Source organism: Argentina anserina, chromosome 3 (genome assembly GCF_933775445.1).
Source record: "Argentina anserina chromosome 3, drPotAnse1.1, whole genome shotgun sequence".
NCBI classification, from domain to species: domain Eukaryota; kingdom Viridiplantae; phylum Streptophyta; class Magnoliopsida; order Rosales; family Rosaceae; genus Argentina; species Argentina anserina.
In genome coordinates, this window is record NC_065874.1 from 23,512,540 (window position 1) to 23,529,325 (window position 16,786).

Here is a 16,786-nt window from a genome sequence, read left to right on the forward strand (position 1 = left end):
TGTACATCATGCTGATCGATCGATACTTGGTCAGACCAAATTTTTATTATACAAAACCAAATCAAAATTGATACAGACATACCCATCTTAAACTATACGTACCTTTTAAAGATGATATCACATTACTGACTAAACTGTAATTATGGTAGCTAGAGTCCAAACCCGCCAGTGTATAATAAACTGAATGCTCCAAACCCTTCCATGCACCAGGGATGAATGGCTTGCTACAATAGTCATCTTTTCCTCTCCCTCCTTTGCTTTAAACTCTCTTCCTTAGCCTACGGCAACCCTGGCGAGGACAAAACTGAAAACCACAATGGTGTTCACAACCTTCGGTCTAAGCCTCTTATTCTGGTCTAGATTTGGTGCTTGGTGCTGATCTTTGCAGCAGGAATGTCACCTTACTTCTTAAGGTGGAACGAGGCATTCCTGGTTCTTGGCACACAGTTCGCTGGTGGTGTGTTTCTGGGAACAGCTCTCATGCACTTTCTGAGTGATTCAAACGAGACTTTTGAAGGCTTGACTACTATGGACTACCCTTTTGCTTATATGCTGGCCTGTGTTGGGTTCTTGATCACTATGCTCGCTGACTGTGTGGTTTCATATGTCTATGGCAAGCAGAAGGGCAGTCCTACAGACCTTAAAGTTCAAGGTTAGTGGTGTGTTGGATACTTTGTTTTCAAACCCTAACCATACAACTCGACTTTACTGAATTCAGACTTCTTTTTCTACAGGAAAGGACGAGGTGAGCAAGGTGAGTGAGATTCATTTCTACCTATTCTGCTGTTGGTTTTGCTTGTTTTCATCTATGTTTTATATATGCAATTGGCATATATGCAGATTTTCTAGCTGTACGTATATCAGAATACAGAGTTGAGCAAGTTATTATATAATTTCATTGTTTGATCATCCCTTCACTTAAAAGACTTATTTCTTTCTAAGAATGGTTGCTTCAAATAAAAAAAACACTTCGTACATCTCTTGATTGAAGAATTGATATGTGGAGGAAACAAATAAATATCTTTTATTGATTTCTGTCTGTTTACACTTGATTAAATGTATCTCCAACATGATATCATTTATGTGATAGCCATAAGCAAACTTACCAAAGCACATTGCACATACACAAGTGGAGCGCCTAAACGTTGGAGGTGTTATTCTTTTAAACAAACTGTGCATGGCAGTTGGTTGTGCAACATCATTTCATACAATAGGACAACATCACTGGCTACAATTGAATGGATTATTCATGTGACAAATGGATCAGTTGTCTTGATGAGCAAACAATGGTAGTAGTTGTGTAGCTTCATTTGTATAATAGGACATCTGTGCTAGCTCCATATAATCTTATGTATGCAAAGTTTGATTTTATTCAACATGATGTGTGAAAAGCTTATCCATAGATCGTACAACTTCACTCTAGCCATATAATATTCTGCAACACAACTTGTCGCAGGTATTGCCCTAGTTATTTACAATTATGATCTTGCTGCGACGCGCATGTATTTTTACAAGTAGCTAGGAATTACGAAACGAAACAAAACTCCCAAGGTTAACAATTGGGATTTTTTTTGTTGTGGATCATGGACTCTTATGGTGATGAAAAAGTCGAATAGGAAGTCCCTTGGCGGGAGTGGGGAGAGCAACCACAATGGTCTTCTCACTAGGAAAAATCTTCTCCCATTGGAACCTTTTAACCAAGTGATGCATGAACACCAATATCACCACCCGAGTGTACTCATTTCCCGGACACATTCTTGGTCCTCCACCAAACGGAATATATGTGTAAGGTGCCGGTCCATTTCCTTCGAATCTTGATGGGTCGAATTTCTCCGGTTCAGGGAAACAATCTGCGCTCTTGTGTGTGAAGTTTGCACTCCAGTACAACTTCCACCCTTTTGGAATGGTGAAACCATTGAAAATGAAATCGGTTAAAGCTTCCCTGAAGTTTCCTTGAACAGGTGGTGTCATCCTCAGCACTTCTTGAGCTACATTCCACGAGTATTTCATCCTTTGAAGGTCTTCCCATTTTAACGACTCCCCTATGGCTTTTGAATTTACAATCTCCATTTGCTCTGTTTTAATTAACACCCAGGAAAAAATTATCAACATAATTAATTTGTTATTCATCAATAATCGCTTCAGAAAGCAAAGAACTAAAAATAGTTAAGCAAATACCAAGGCAAATTATTCGAAGTTTCTAACCAAATTCTCAAACCCGAAGGGATGATTTATAGATAAAAAATATATGAGAATTTTGTTTGAATACTAAGGTGAGCACACATAGCATGTGTAGTTTAAAATCAACTCATGCATGTATTACATACTACAAGCGAACCTTTGTAGACTGCATCATAAATATGAGGTAGCTCGCCAAGATACTTCACAATGAAAGTCAGTGCAGCACTGACAGTGTCGAAGCCAGCAAGCAACAAACCAAGAATCTTATCGGCGATATCGAATTCCTTCAGATATGTTCCATCATCATCGCAGTACAAGAGCATGTGTGACAACATGTCTTGTGTGGGGGATGCATTGCCCTCAGCTAAGTCAACCTTTCTTTGCTTGACCATCTTGCACAAATCCTTTCGAATCAAGTTGGCAGCCTTGATGGCTTTATTAAGCGGAGTTCCTGGGAAATCAATGGGCAACGATATAGTTCCAGCATTCACTAGAAAGAACGGTTTGCTGAGCTTTTCAATGTCCGCTTGATCTTCAAGGCTAACGAATAAGCGTGCAGCAAGCTTGAAAGTGTGGCTGTAAATGACAATACATGTAGAATATCTAAAGCAGTAAGAGAAATTGATGATAAAAAGTAAAAACTTATAAGCCATACGTAGTTACGTACCGAGTAAGTTTTTTACTTGTACATTTGATCATGCATAGACTTACCTCTTAGCGAGTTCTAAGGCATGAACTTCGTTTCGGTTTTCCCAGCAATCTGCAAAATGGGATTGAGTACTTTGGTTAATGATTCCGAAGTATCGTTGCAGAGCGTTAAGCTTCAAAAAGTTGGTTAGCATCGTTTTCATCTTGTTAGACTCCTCTCCGGCTGAGGTTTTGTTACAAGAAGGGAAGATCTTTTTGAAACTGCTGGGAAACCAGAATCGGACAAGCTTGTTCTCATTGGAGAACAAGAACTTGTTGCAAGCGGTGCCGCAAAAAAAGATAGTTTTCTCCCCAATTAAGGAGGTCTTGAAGACTTGAGAGGAGTGCATGTTCACCCGGTCTGAGACGAACTTCTCGGGGTAGCCTTTCTGACCCCAAGATAAGAACTCGTAGGTCTCTCCGATCACCGGGTAGCCAACGTTACCCGGGGGTAGATTGTTACCGGTGAACTGAGATCTATGCCTATAGAGGAGCACCAAGAGAGAGATTGCACACAAGGAAACAAGGCCCAAGAGGAGGGTGGTGGGATGGAAATAATATTTCTCCAACACCATGGTTTTGAATCTTTTGATAGATAAAAGTCTCAATATTTTTACATAATAAGAGATGAACTGCATGATTGAGTTTATATACTATCAAGTCGTACCGGTGCACTTTCTATATGTGTATGTTAGCGACAACTATTGTTTTACCACGTATAAAAGGCAATTTATTTATATTTTTTTGAAAGAATTAGGTGGGTTGTGCCTGACTCATAATTGAAAGATTTATATCCTACCTGTACTTTTATGTATGCATAAAATTTTTTGATGTTGCTTAGAACTGATAAGTTTTCTTCATATTGCTATTGCTTTTTACAGGATATTAAAGCTACAATTGATGGTGCAAAGTGTCTTTCTATAGTTGGTAGAACAAGAACCGGCAACCAAAGGATTATGTATCATTCATGCTATATCTCTTTCACTCTGTGGTCTTTAAATTTTCATTATCTTATGACATTAAATGAAATGTGTGGTATATAATCAATATATTACTCTATCTACTAAAATGTTAAGGAAAAACACTGTTCATGACTTTTGTATTTCTACTCTTGCCATGTTTATTAAAAGCTTTGCTAAAAGACCCTTCTTTTCTGTTGGAAAGTCCATAATAGCCTCATACGCAGGTGTCAATGTGGTTTAAAAAACTAGGGTTGTTGAGGCAAGTTTGTTTTCAGTGGTTGTATATTGGGGGATTCTATTTGCCCCTCTACAATTACTGTACATACCTCGATTATATTATATTATTATTTGACTTTTTCAATCCATATAAAAAGACTAAAAAAGACATGTGGAATATCAAAAGTGAAGAACAAGAACCCTATTAGTTGTTATCCTTCGTACAATCACACACATTTCTAATCTTAATTATAACTCAAGAACTCTTGCGAGGAGTTCAACTTGAGTAGAGTGAACATTGATTCAGCATTTGTGTATATATGAATTTAAACTTTCCTTGTGTTAAGATGTGGTCATGTGTATGGATGGGTTCATCGATCATGCTATATTGAATGATTGTTGCAATGTGCTTTTCACACATGCATATTTCGTTTTGGTTCAAGAAAAATTAAAAGATCATATACCAAAATTATAACATAGAATCATTATGAATTTTCATTACTCCAAATGAAACTAGAGAAATATGAACTACATCTAGTAACATATTTAAGCCAAAAATATAACAGATATGCAAATTAGTTGAATGGATTATGTATACATCTCAAAGATCATGTATCGACTCATAAAATTTTAGCAAATATAGCAAGAACAACCACATGTTGTTAGAAATTGATATAGTTAGAGGGTATGGTAAGCATGAGGAGACACTTAGGCTTTTAAGTATTAAAAAAGTAAAATAGTGGTGTAGTTAACAATGGAGGCATACATAACAATTATGGACGTGCAATTAAAACTCCTCTTGTATATTTCGGTGGCTATTTTTCATATATCATAAATGATGAATGGTTCTAACTAATTTTTTTTTGTGTTTATCGAATTTTTTCAGGTTCTTGCATTTGTTGGAGGATTGGCTGTGGAAGTTAAAAATATGTTGTATAGGCATATATCCTTGAACTCTTTTAGTTTTGTATCCATTAATTTATTTTTTGGTATTTGTTTTCATTTTGTAAGCTATTGTATTTTGCTAAAGGACATTGGTTGTGTTTTTGGATGTTGAGGTTGTTGGTGCTCGAGCTAGTTTGTCATTAGAATTCATAAATTGAGACATCTGCTATGGACACCCATAAATTTGATATGGGCACCTCGTCTCCTTCAATGACCTGTATGGTTGACCCTGTTCCGGCCTCTGCTCCGGCCTTCGTCTTGTTTATCTGACGCCGCTTCGTTTAGTCCAACAAGCTTGTAATACAACAGAAATGCTATTCAGTGATGAATTAATTAGTCTCTAAAAACTAAGATTTCCTCGCCATAGTGATTTGACGAGGAAAATATTTTGGTCACCAATTCCTCGCGGTAGTGTGGTCAAGAAAAGTTTATGCGAGGAAAATAATATTTTTTTGTGAAATCATTTTTGTGATGAATATCGTTTTTTGTCGTTGTTAAGCTTATGCAACAAGTTGTTTCATCGCCTAATCTTATACTTTTTCATCGGTAAAAATTTTCACATGCTGTAAAAGTTGTCATAAAATACATGTCTCGATGAAATAAGTTTCATCGATAAACAGTTATTTCATCGCTAATGACACATAAATAATTTAAAATTTTATTTCTTTAAATATTATGTAAAGTCATTTTTGTCGCTATAAGTATCTTTCAAGGAGGAAATCTTTCTTTGCCATAAGTAATCTATAACGAGGAAATTTAAATTCGTTAATATAAGTAATATTCCTCGCCAAAAGAATACTCAATAACGAGGAATGTTTCATTTGCTGATATATGTTTTATGATTTATAGCGAGGAAATTGATTTTTGTCATCGTAAGTCGTTTGATTTAAAATGAGAAAATTCACTTTCATCATTCTGCATACTAGTGAGGAAATTGGTTTTTTTTTGCCGTTGTAAGTTCTAAAACCTACAACGACGAACTTGCTTTTCTTGTCGTACATGTTATAACCTATAATGAGAAAATTGAGAATTCGTTGTTGTAAGTTATATAACCTACAACGATGAAACCCACTTTTCTCATTGTATCTCTAATAATCTATAATGAGGAAATTTTTTTTATCATTACAAGTTGTGTAATATACATCGATTAAAATTATTATCCTCGTTGTACATTTTATAGCCTATTGTGATAAAATTATATTTCTTCACAATTAACTACTATTATGAGGAAGTGGTAAAATTTCAAATAATTATTATATTTTTATTATTTGAAACTAGTCAAAATGAATAAACCAATAAAAATTCAATAATAAATTATTATTAAAATATTGTCTACGATAACAAATGCAAGATGTTCTAAGAAATTTCTCTATGTTTAATTTCAAAAATAAATATGCTGAAGCAGAAGGCTGTTGCCCGGAAAAGTTAGCCATGAACTCCTCGAACCTTTTGGCTTGCTCCTCCAATCTTTGGATCACCTCAGTTTGTGCATCAATCTTTTCTTGTTGACTTCCTACAAGTTGTTGGGTCTCTTGAAATTGTTCTTCTAAGTCTTTGTTCTTTTCGGACATTTCATTAATTGATGAATGAGAAATTCTTGATGGTGGAGGCCTAGGGCCAAAACCACAGCCCTTGATGTAGCCGGATTTGATTCCAAGAACTTTTTCACAAATTTGATCATCTGTCATTGTACGAATCCCATCAGGTTGAGTCGTCGCATTTCACATATGTATCATTTAATCCTAAAAAAAAAGTAGAAATACAAAATATTGACAATTATAGATGATATGTTACTCCCCAATAAAAAATAACATATAATTTTATGTAAGCATCATTAAAAGATTACTTACCCACTTTACTTTTGCTCGCAAGTCTCAACCATTTTTAATGTTTCAGTACTCAGTTTCAAAGCGATCATTTGCACCTTGCATTCTCTTGTTTGTGTTGCCTATGCATTCAAACAAATTCTTTTAACATGCACATATTTAAGTGTCAAATTTGTAAATATAATTTATAAAATCTTACAATTTGCTCTTGGTCAGACATGAATGACTTTGAGCCAGCTTTGTGGTGATGCGTCAACTTTGATCTATTAATAACTTTATTTTCCGAACGAATATGAAAGTATTGTGCATATCAAATAATTATTCTAAATTTAAATGTACAGAAAAATCATATGACAGGAAGATAATTCTGATTAAATTAATAAAGAAATAAATAATATTGTACCTCAAACTCTCATTCTTCCTAAGTCTTGACATCTTCGTGTATCAAAGTCAAACTTGTTCTGCAAAAATAATATCATGTCAAACAAGATATCTAATATAAAGAATGAATTTAAAGCAATTAGTGTCTACATCACTCACCTGCATTATTTTAAGTTTTAATTAAGTTGTCTACATCAAATTTAGTAATCTCTTTCCATTTTCCACGTTCAATGGGGCATGGTTTCGAATGGTGCAACTAATTTCATTTGCAAACATCTCCTCGTATGGTCCTGTAGGTCTACCATTTTATTCGGTCAGAGTAACATGTATTTTGATTTTCAGACAAGACCTTGTCTACACTCTACATTCACTCCTCTTGTCTTTCCCCGCACCTTTTTGGATCTTTAACATAAATTTTATTAATGCAATACACAAATATATTATTATATTTAATTCACATTAGTATAAAAGACTTTGTGAAAATAAAAATACAACTAGAGTTCAAGAGTCATATGTATAAAAGACTATCTCTCTCTCTCTCTCTCAACTTTAATTTGCAGGTAAGGTGCAACTAAATTAATCAAGTATAAGAGTTGCTTCACCTAGGCTGAGCTAAGCATGTTGTTTGCTTAATCATTAGCTACTCTCAGCCTACTGATTCTCTCGGTGAATATGCTTCGAATCAAAGCTAAATTAACGAAGTGAATCATATTAATTAAAGACTATTCAAGATCTCACAAACTCTCACAAACTGAATCAGCACCCTAAAACTATTCAAGATCTCGGTGAACTAGTTATTTTTACTAATAGCCAAGATAATACTAATACTTATAGTAATACCCAAGAAACTAATAATACTGATCAAACAGACGAAGTGGCTTTGCCATATTAAACCCAAATGGTTCATATTTTGAATATGAACAATTTTACCTTTTAGATGAGAACCCTACCAAAATTCGATTAAACCCTTTTTCTATTTTTGAAAAAAAAAAGAAGATATCAATTCATAGTTTGTCAATTGTACAAATAATCAAATCCAAATTAAGAGGTAATCAAATCCAAAATAAGAGGGTTTCTGCGTAGATTGAATGTAAACAAGTGTCCTTAGTTAGATCACAATTACCTGCAAATGGGATCCTCTCAATAGTGTTATACTACTTTTGGTTTTCCACCTAAATGAGAGATTGATATTGTCCGCTTCCTTAAGATAATCAAAGGCCATATGGTCAATTTGGGGAAGATTATATATGAAAGAAGAAACATGAATCAGTAATACTTACAAAGTTGATAACTTCAAAGATAGTGATGCGAGAGAGGATGCTCAAGCTAAGGATTAGTGGATGACGGCACATGTGAGGAATTCTAATGTTTAAGGTTATAATTAGGTTAAACAAAGTTTAACTTTCATATCAACGCCTCATTTTAATTTTCCACCTGCTTAGCCAAAAAAAAAAATCCTGCCTCTTTTTTCGTTTTCCCTCTCTAAATTTTATTTGTCTAGTCAAATTAAAGTGTTTTTTTAATTGAATATTTGATTACAAACATAAAATTAACATAATGATATAAATTCTCATGTGAAAAATTATGGTTTGTAAAGGATGCAAACCTAAAAGAGTACAAGAATGTAGGGAAATGAACATGGAAATGAAAAAAGAAAACTAAGACACGAGCCAACGAAAAGAATTTTAGTATCTGAGGTTTCAAAACACTTTAAAAACAATGGGCCGAGGAAAGACTCCGTTCTGATACCAAGTTTATACTGCCACATCCCGGATTGGAACATGAACAGTATATTAGGATTTAAAAGGAGATTAGCAAGCGACCAGAGCGATTAGGTTTCGCTCAGACACTCACTAATGTGAACATGTAAGTAAAAGGTTTTCGACAGAGAAAACCATTTAATTAAAAACAAATGCAAGTTTATGAAATAATCATGCTAAAATAGTTTGTGGAGCTCCAAATATAGGGTAAGGCAAATTCAACTTCAAGTAATTCTCGACCGATCCTAGCGACTAAATAGTCGAGACCAACTACATGTCTGTTGTAGCGAGAGTGTCTATTTAAACAGAATTCTCTCAATAGTATAGAATAGAATAGATCCAATAATAAATAGGGCATTTCCCCTCCGGAGGTTCACGGTCATCGAATAAGTAGGATTACCTAGTATACTAGGCTCCCGTCACTCTGAGGTCAACACACGCGAGGATTCACTACTTACCCTATCTCAAAATCGTGCCTAGTCTCGAGTTTTCGCAACATTTAATGCATCATAAATCATTCAACCGAGAACTAGACTATGCAATTATAATTGGCCCAAAAATCAACATGAGAGGGTTAGCTCTCCTACCTGGAATGACGTGCAGAATCACAACCGTTATCCAAATCAATATAAGTAGTTGTTGTTGCTGCTCCACTGCTCGATCTCGTAGCATCAACTCTGAATTTAATAATAATATAAAGAGTTAATTTCAATTCGAATATCGAAGATAAGTTGACTCAATCCTTTTCGTAGGTTGACCAGGAAGTCAACCTTTGACTTTCCGTTGACCAAGTCTTTCCTGTTTTGACTAGGAAATGTTTACGTTTGACCAATACTCGACTAATTCTCGAATGACTCGAAAATAATAAAACTTTAATTATCGAACGATAATAAGCATGCTTTTGAGTAATACATACCCTAAATCGTAAAGATAATATTTAATATTTTACCGACACTTTTTTCTAAGTTACACGAGTTCTCGATTCTTGAACTGGGCGAGAATCAAAACTTTTGGATAATCGTAACTAATTGTTACGTTTTAATTGTCGCCATGTTGAAATTATAATTTCACTAAGTTACCTTGGTTAAAAAGTAAAATCGTTAAAATCATTTTGTAAATAGTGAAAATATAACTTGGGATAAAACTGTCAAAGTCAAAGTCAAGCAGTAAAAATAATTTCTACCAGGGGTATTTTGGTAATTTCATATCATAGTAAAATAGTGAAAGGGTAAAAGTAAAATGATCAAAAACCTCAAATTTACCCTAATCTACTCTGATCACCAATTCGGCAGCAATTTCCTTCTCCGATCAATTCCAAAACAACAACAATTTCACACTTTACAAGTACCGAAACACACAAAATTGCAATCTAGAAATCGAAAAGAAAGAAGGCTTTCTACCTCATCGATTTTTCCAGAAATGCAGAAGTGGTGATAGTTTGCTCCTCTGATCCTCTCGTTTCGCTGCTGCCCAGAAATCACCTTAGGCCGCGCCTAGCTCACCTCAAGTTATCCCAAAAGCCAAAGGAAGTCGCCGGGAAGTCGAGAATTTAAGGTGGAGGTGCGGTGGAAGTGAAGAAACCCAGAAAATTGAAATTGGGTTAAGCTTCAATTCGACGAAACAAAAGGTGGAATTGATTGGGAATTAAGATAGAAGCTTAGTCTTACCGAAAAGGAGGCTAGGAGCTCGTCGGAAGTCATGGAATCACCAGAAAATCTCCAAAGGAGTCTCACCGCCTATGGTTCAATTTCACCAAAACCGATGGTGAAAAGACGATCAAGATACATGGTTGTGAAGAGTGAGAAGAGGTGGTCAAGATGGTGGTGGTGCATGCCCCAGTCTCGCCGGAACCACGTCGGTCAATTAAGGTGAAGGTTTTGGCGGTGGTTCGGTGGAGAAAGAAGAAAAAAGAAAATGAGGGAGAGAGAGAGAGAATGCAAGGAAGAAAAGGAAAAAGAAGTTGGGCTCGGGCTTGGGCCCCGATAAAAAAGAATTGGGCTTCTCAAAGCCTAAAAATCAAATACCCAAATAGAAAAATATTTTGAGACAAATAAGAACTTTAGAAATTCGTAAAAACAAAACCGTGAATCGGAAAAATATTCCGAAGACATTTCCGAGCTCGTGGCGACGTGTAGCTTAATAACTACGTATTAAACTACGTACTCGATATTTAAGCTAAATGTCGATTAATTATTCCTAAAGTGTCGGTAATCGAGATTAGAAATCTCGGGTCTTACAACATTAATTTGAGATAATCTTCAAATATCTTCATGTAGAAAAGTTGTTTGATAAATTCATTTTCAATCTTCGTCCGATGACATAAAATCTTGTGAGGATACGATCAAAATTGCTTGTAGATGACAAAAGTATCGTTCATCTCGGCATGAATGTCATCACCATAGTACGAGAAGTGATCATTTTTCCTATTACGAGCACGTAAAAACGTAGGTAGGGACTATACGTGCAAATAAAAGATTAAAATAGAACACGAAAAGAAAAGGAAATAGAGTTATAGGGCCAATAGGCCATTGGGCTCGGAAGACCTGAGGCCCAAAGGGGCTGTTGGGCTGGCAGGAGACCCATAACCCGTAATTGTGTATGCTGTTGAAATCAGGTCGAGCGGATTGGGCCCAAAAGAAACGGGTCGAGTCGGCTGGGTTGTCTTCCGGAGGATGCGAGGCTAGCGCCGGAGTAGAGAACCGGATGTCGGCGGTCCAATGCTACGATCGTCATCGCTGATGGCTAAGTTGAGATCGGAATCGTGCCGGCGTTGACAGACTGTGCAAGAGCTGCGGCGTTAGGGCTGGGTTTTGCTCTAGGTGTCATCGGGGCAAGCGTGCAGCGCGATGTAGGGGCGATTGGAGGTTTGTTGAGGCTGCGTGGCGGCGGGTTACCATCGACATATCTGGCCGGTGATAAGGGTTGGCGATATCCGATAAGGCTGGAGCAAAGTTGCTTTAGGTGTCCAAGTTGCTAGTCGAACGAATCTTGAAACATTGTCGGCGAAACCAAGTTCGACATCGGGGAGGTGCGGCCAGGGTCGAGGCTGACGACAGAAGAGTTCGTGCGACGTTGCTCGGTTGTCGTCGATACACAAGCTGGTTGGGCTGAACGAACCGGCGTCGGAGGAAGCAAGAGAGGAGGTCGTCGGCGTGGAAAACGACCAACACAGGTCAAGGAAGACGATGGGTTCCCAGAGAAGAAATCCGGGTGCCCATAGCAAAGTTGATTTCTGGGTGCCCATAGTAAGGTGTGTAGATAGGGGGGCTATAGGACCGGCCATCAGGAGATATTTAGTTTTGGCATGCCGTATTGAGAATCAATGCACCGATGCTCGAGTCAAGCTATTTTAAAGTTGTCATTCATTTTTTTAATGATTTGGTTTATAAATGTTCTTATAATGGGGACGCCCAAATGTTATTTGTTTTCAAATCTAATCAAGAAACCCTACATCAGTGTGGATAAAGGTACTGTGTGCTGGTACGGGAAAGCAATTATGGAGTTGTGTGTGTTATCCAAATTCAGTAAACCGTATTTCGGTTTTCTATTCAGTTTCCATATTTGGATATCTGATTCCAAACTTTTTTAGAGCTAGTTTCCTTTTAGCTCTGTTAAATTTATTTCCCTGAAGTTTGTTAACTTCGATTTATTAGTTGTATCAAGTTCTAGACGGATATGTATATTTCTGTGAAAAACAGATTTCCACTTCAAAATAAATTTATAGCTTCGGCTGTGCTTGTCTAAATTCTTACACAAAATGCCTTGCGTTTCTTTAGAATGTAAATCATATTTTTTATTTATGTTTTATAGACTAGTGGCACCGTGATGTACTTAAGCTGGTAAGGTGCAGTTTGGGGCATTACAATTATGCTTAAATATTATGATTATTATAGGGTCATTAGGGTGCCCTCCTGAGGTAGCCATAATCAACTTTCATTTTATGACGATTGGAATCAATTTCATTTGTTAATATAAAGATGGGTTTGGCAGGATATGAGGGAAGAATTAAAAAAAAACCTTATGATTTGAATGTTCATGATAATGTATGATTAAGAAGATATTACTGTGCTTTTTTGTTTTAGTTTTGATTCTTATTTATGTCACAATTCAACTAGCCATAATTACTAGTTGTCATTATATATGAATGTTTTGTTGTTATTGAAACTGTTGCTATCATGGTTATAACTTAGTGCTGACGTAGATAATACTACAAGAATCATTATATGATCTTGGACATTTTTTGTAGTATAAAATACCTCAGTTTCATTGTTCTTTGTTTGTTGGCTACTTACATTGTTTTCTTTGCTTGCATATAGCTCTTGTAAGGCTTGATGAATTCAAGAAGTCTATTTTGTTTAGAAATTGGAGGACTATCAGTCGTGCTTTTGGAAGGTTTTAATGGTAGGAGATTTTGGTTACTTATTAGTTATATATCCCAGAGTGACTTGTATTTGGTTTAGTGTGTTTATAACATACTTCTATGGCAGTTTAGTTTGATCTCAAACTCTCTCTACACCATATTGGCTAATGGCTATCTTTTATTATCTTTGCAATTGCACACTTTCTTTAGTTAACTAGCAATGTAGTGAAAAGTTCCAGGATTCTATTTATGTGGTTTAATTTCTCATCGTCAATTGGGTTGTTGGCTAGTTCTCACTATATGTTGAGTTGGATTTTTAGGATGAATGGAGATGCAAAGTCTCTTTATTTATTAGACTTTAGACTTTGTCCATGTTTCTGATTGATTGAAGCCTGGGAGGTTGATGTTGGTCCTCATTGGAGTTGAAGAATGCCACATGACAATTTATAAATATATATATATATATATATGACATTTGATGGAAAACATATGTTTGACTTGCCAAGAAATAAAAAAAGGAGAAAAAAAAAATTTAAGGGCAATTTAGGTATTTTGTAAAAGAAAATGGGGCAGGGGTGTGTGCATGGTAATTTAGGGTGTGCATAGCAATATATATATACAAAATTTCTTAGCTGCGACGTCCGCACCGTCCATACACTCCTCAAAATAATCTAAAGTCTTAATACCAAAAGTTCTCTAATTTACGAATTGAGATCCCATCTCGTTTACGATTAAATACAGGGAAATAATCTCATAATGTACTTCAAAACTCTTCCAAAAATTCTATAAAAATTTCAACAATGCCCTCAACCATCAAACGACACAAAATGCCATCAAAAACATATTTGGTACAGCGGTAGCCACTCCTGGTGCGGTCGGAAGTTGTGGCTGGCCGCCACCGCAACCTAATCAACATTTCTAAGCATTTTCTCAACTACAACAACAATCAATTTTAAGCCTAAATCCTTCAATTTCAACGGTGTACGAAAACACTCAAATTGAAACTCTAGAATTTCCAACCTTCGATTCGGGTACTTACACTTTGAATGGATCGATTCCTTTGGACGGATTGTAGTGTGGGAGGAGACCTTCAAAACGCACTAAGAAACTCGCCGGTTAGTGACCGGAGGAGAGAGAGTCGGCGAAAGAGTGCACTGTGGAGCAAACTTTCGGGCATTGCCTCTCCTAAACGGCGGCGAGATGGAAGGTACCGCTATCATAGACTTGTAGGGGATTTTGCTACCTTTCATTTGGGACTAGTGCGCCGGTCTAACTCGGCCAGAGGCAGAGATCCGTCGGCCCAAAGTCAATGGGAAAATTACAGGATTGGGGAAAAATCTGCACAATTGTTTTTTCTTCTCCTCCCCTCCCCAAATGGAAACTCTCCGTCTATTTATAACCTTTTCCCCTGGAATAGTAACTTTCGGAATTACATGCATGTCATTTCAATATCCGGTATTATTTCCTTACGGTAAAGATGGTTACAGCATTTATTTAAAAATGTTGCCTCCAAAGGACAAGATAAGTCGTAAGCGTATAAAGTTGTCAATCTGCAGTAATATGGTGTACTATATTCATGAGCGAGTAGATAAATCATCCACAATGTTCAAATCGAGGAGACTATTTTGGAAATATTTAGTTGATGCATATACAACTGTAGAGGAAGAGAGATTGGCGTATTATAGAAAAATAATGGTAAATATAGGGTAGAGACATTTGCAGTTATACTACCAATTTCACACGTAAGCGGTCCACGTTATATGTTTAAACATTATTAGGATGCAATGGTTATTTGTCGACGATATGGTCCACCAGATTTGTTTGTAACATTTACATGGAATCCAAAATTGCCAGAAATAACAAGGGAATTACAACATAAGCACAATAATAAACCTGAGGACCATCCTGATATTGTCTCCAGAGTATTTAAAATGAAACATGATGATTTGATTATGCACATCAACCAATTGAAAAAGTGATAGCAGGTACTCTTCACTAAAAATATTATATGTATTATTATGTTAATATTTTTACTATGTTATCTATCTACAATTTATCTTTATGTTTGGTATATACTAATTCTCATGCATTGTCATTGACAAATGTTGCGACAATAGAGTTTTAGAAAAGGGGATTGCCTCATTCTCACAAGTTATTCTGGTTATCCGAACATTATAAATGTTATTCGGGTAGTGATATTGATTCGATTATATCAACTGAAATTCCTGACAAAAATGCTAATCTAATTCTATATTATATTATTAGTCAATTTAATGATTCATGGTCCATGTAGGGTATTGAATTTCAAATCACCATGCATGAAAGGTAATGCATGTTCAAAATTGTTTCTGAAAGAGTTTGCGGCAAGTACAAGTTTTGGTCCTAACCAGCTTCCTGTGTATAGACGTCGGGACGATAATATTAAATTTGTTGAGAAAAATGGTATCAAAATTGACAATATGTTCGTGGTGCCATATAATGTCGAGCTTTTTATGAGATGTGATGGTCAAGTAAATGTGGAACTATGTTGGTCAAATATTTGTTCAAGTACATCAACAACGGTCTGGATCGTGCCAAAGTAGTCGTTCAGTCAAATTGTAACGATGAAATTGCAAAATACTTGAATTGCAGGTATGTATCACCATGTGAGGCTGCCTGGCGATTATTTGAGTATCCAATTTATTCTCGCCATCCAACCGTTGAGGTATTACCGATACATCTTCCTATGCAAAAAAGTATAATCTTCAATCAGTCACAACAACTTACATCAGTTATTTCAAATCAAGGAGAAGATGACACTATGTTAACGAAAAGATTATTTATGATAAAATTGTTAATACGGTTCTTAATGGAAATAGTGGTCAATTTTTCGTAGATGGACATAGAGGTACATGCAAAACATATTTGTGGCGCACAATAATTAGTAGATTTCGCTCAGAAGGAAATATAGGTTTAGTTGTTGCTTCGTCTAGTATTGCCTCATTATTATTACCAAATGGAAGAACACCTCATTATAGATTCAGAATACCTCCTGATGTAATTGAACGTTCTATATGCTCAATTAGTAAAGGAATACATCTTGTAAAATTGGTTGAAAAAACTGATTTGATCATTTGGGATGAAGCTCCAATGATAAACAAATATTGTTTCACGACATCGGACAAATCTCTTCAAGACATGGGACCACGTCGTTCAACATCAGGTTCTCTTACTGTTCATTGACATTCCTATTGTGTTGGGTGGAGATTTTAGATAAATATTACCTATAATACCTGGTGGAACAAAAGTAGAAATCATAGATGCAACACTGAGCAGTTCATGTTTGTGGAAACAATTTCAGGTATTTTGTCTTAATATAAACATGAGGGTATTGAGAGAAGGACTTAGCATTCAGGAAAAGTAAAATATATCTGACTTTGCAAACTGGCTTTTACAAATTGGGAATAGAGATATTTGTGCAATTAGCGA

General features: G+C 35.9%; 1 protein-coding gene and 1 long non-coding RNA gene across 2 annotated transcripts; both read right to left on the reverse strand.

Annotated features, from left to right (window-relative positions):
* Nucleotides 1-1,581: 1,581 nt before the first annotated feature.
* LOC126787283 (beta-amyrin 28-monooxygenase-like) lies at nt 1,582-3,443 on the reverse strand. The gene is made up of 3 exons (XM_050513194.1): nt 2,893-3,443; nt 2,339-2,757; nt 1,582-2,075 (listed from the first exon to the last, which is right to left on the reverse strand). The coding sequence occupies exons 1-3, from the start codon at nt 3,441-3,443 to the stop codon at nt 1,582-1,584; spliced, it is 1,464 nt and encodes a 487-aa protein (XP_050369151.1).
* Nucleotides 3,444-6,281: 2,838 nt separating this feature from the next.
* LOC126788584 (uncharacterized) lies at nt 6,282-10,835 on the reverse strand. The gene is made up of 7 exons (XR_007671390.1): nt 10,359-10,835; nt 9,546-9,635; nt 8,322-8,399; nt 7,221-7,278; nt 7,017-7,090; nt 6,842-6,939; nt 6,282-6,733 (listed from the first exon to the last, which is right to left on the reverse strand). It is a non-coding gene; the product is annotated as an uncharacterized LOC126788584 (long non-coding RNA).
* Nucleotides 10,836-16,786: the final 5,951 nt, after the last annotated feature.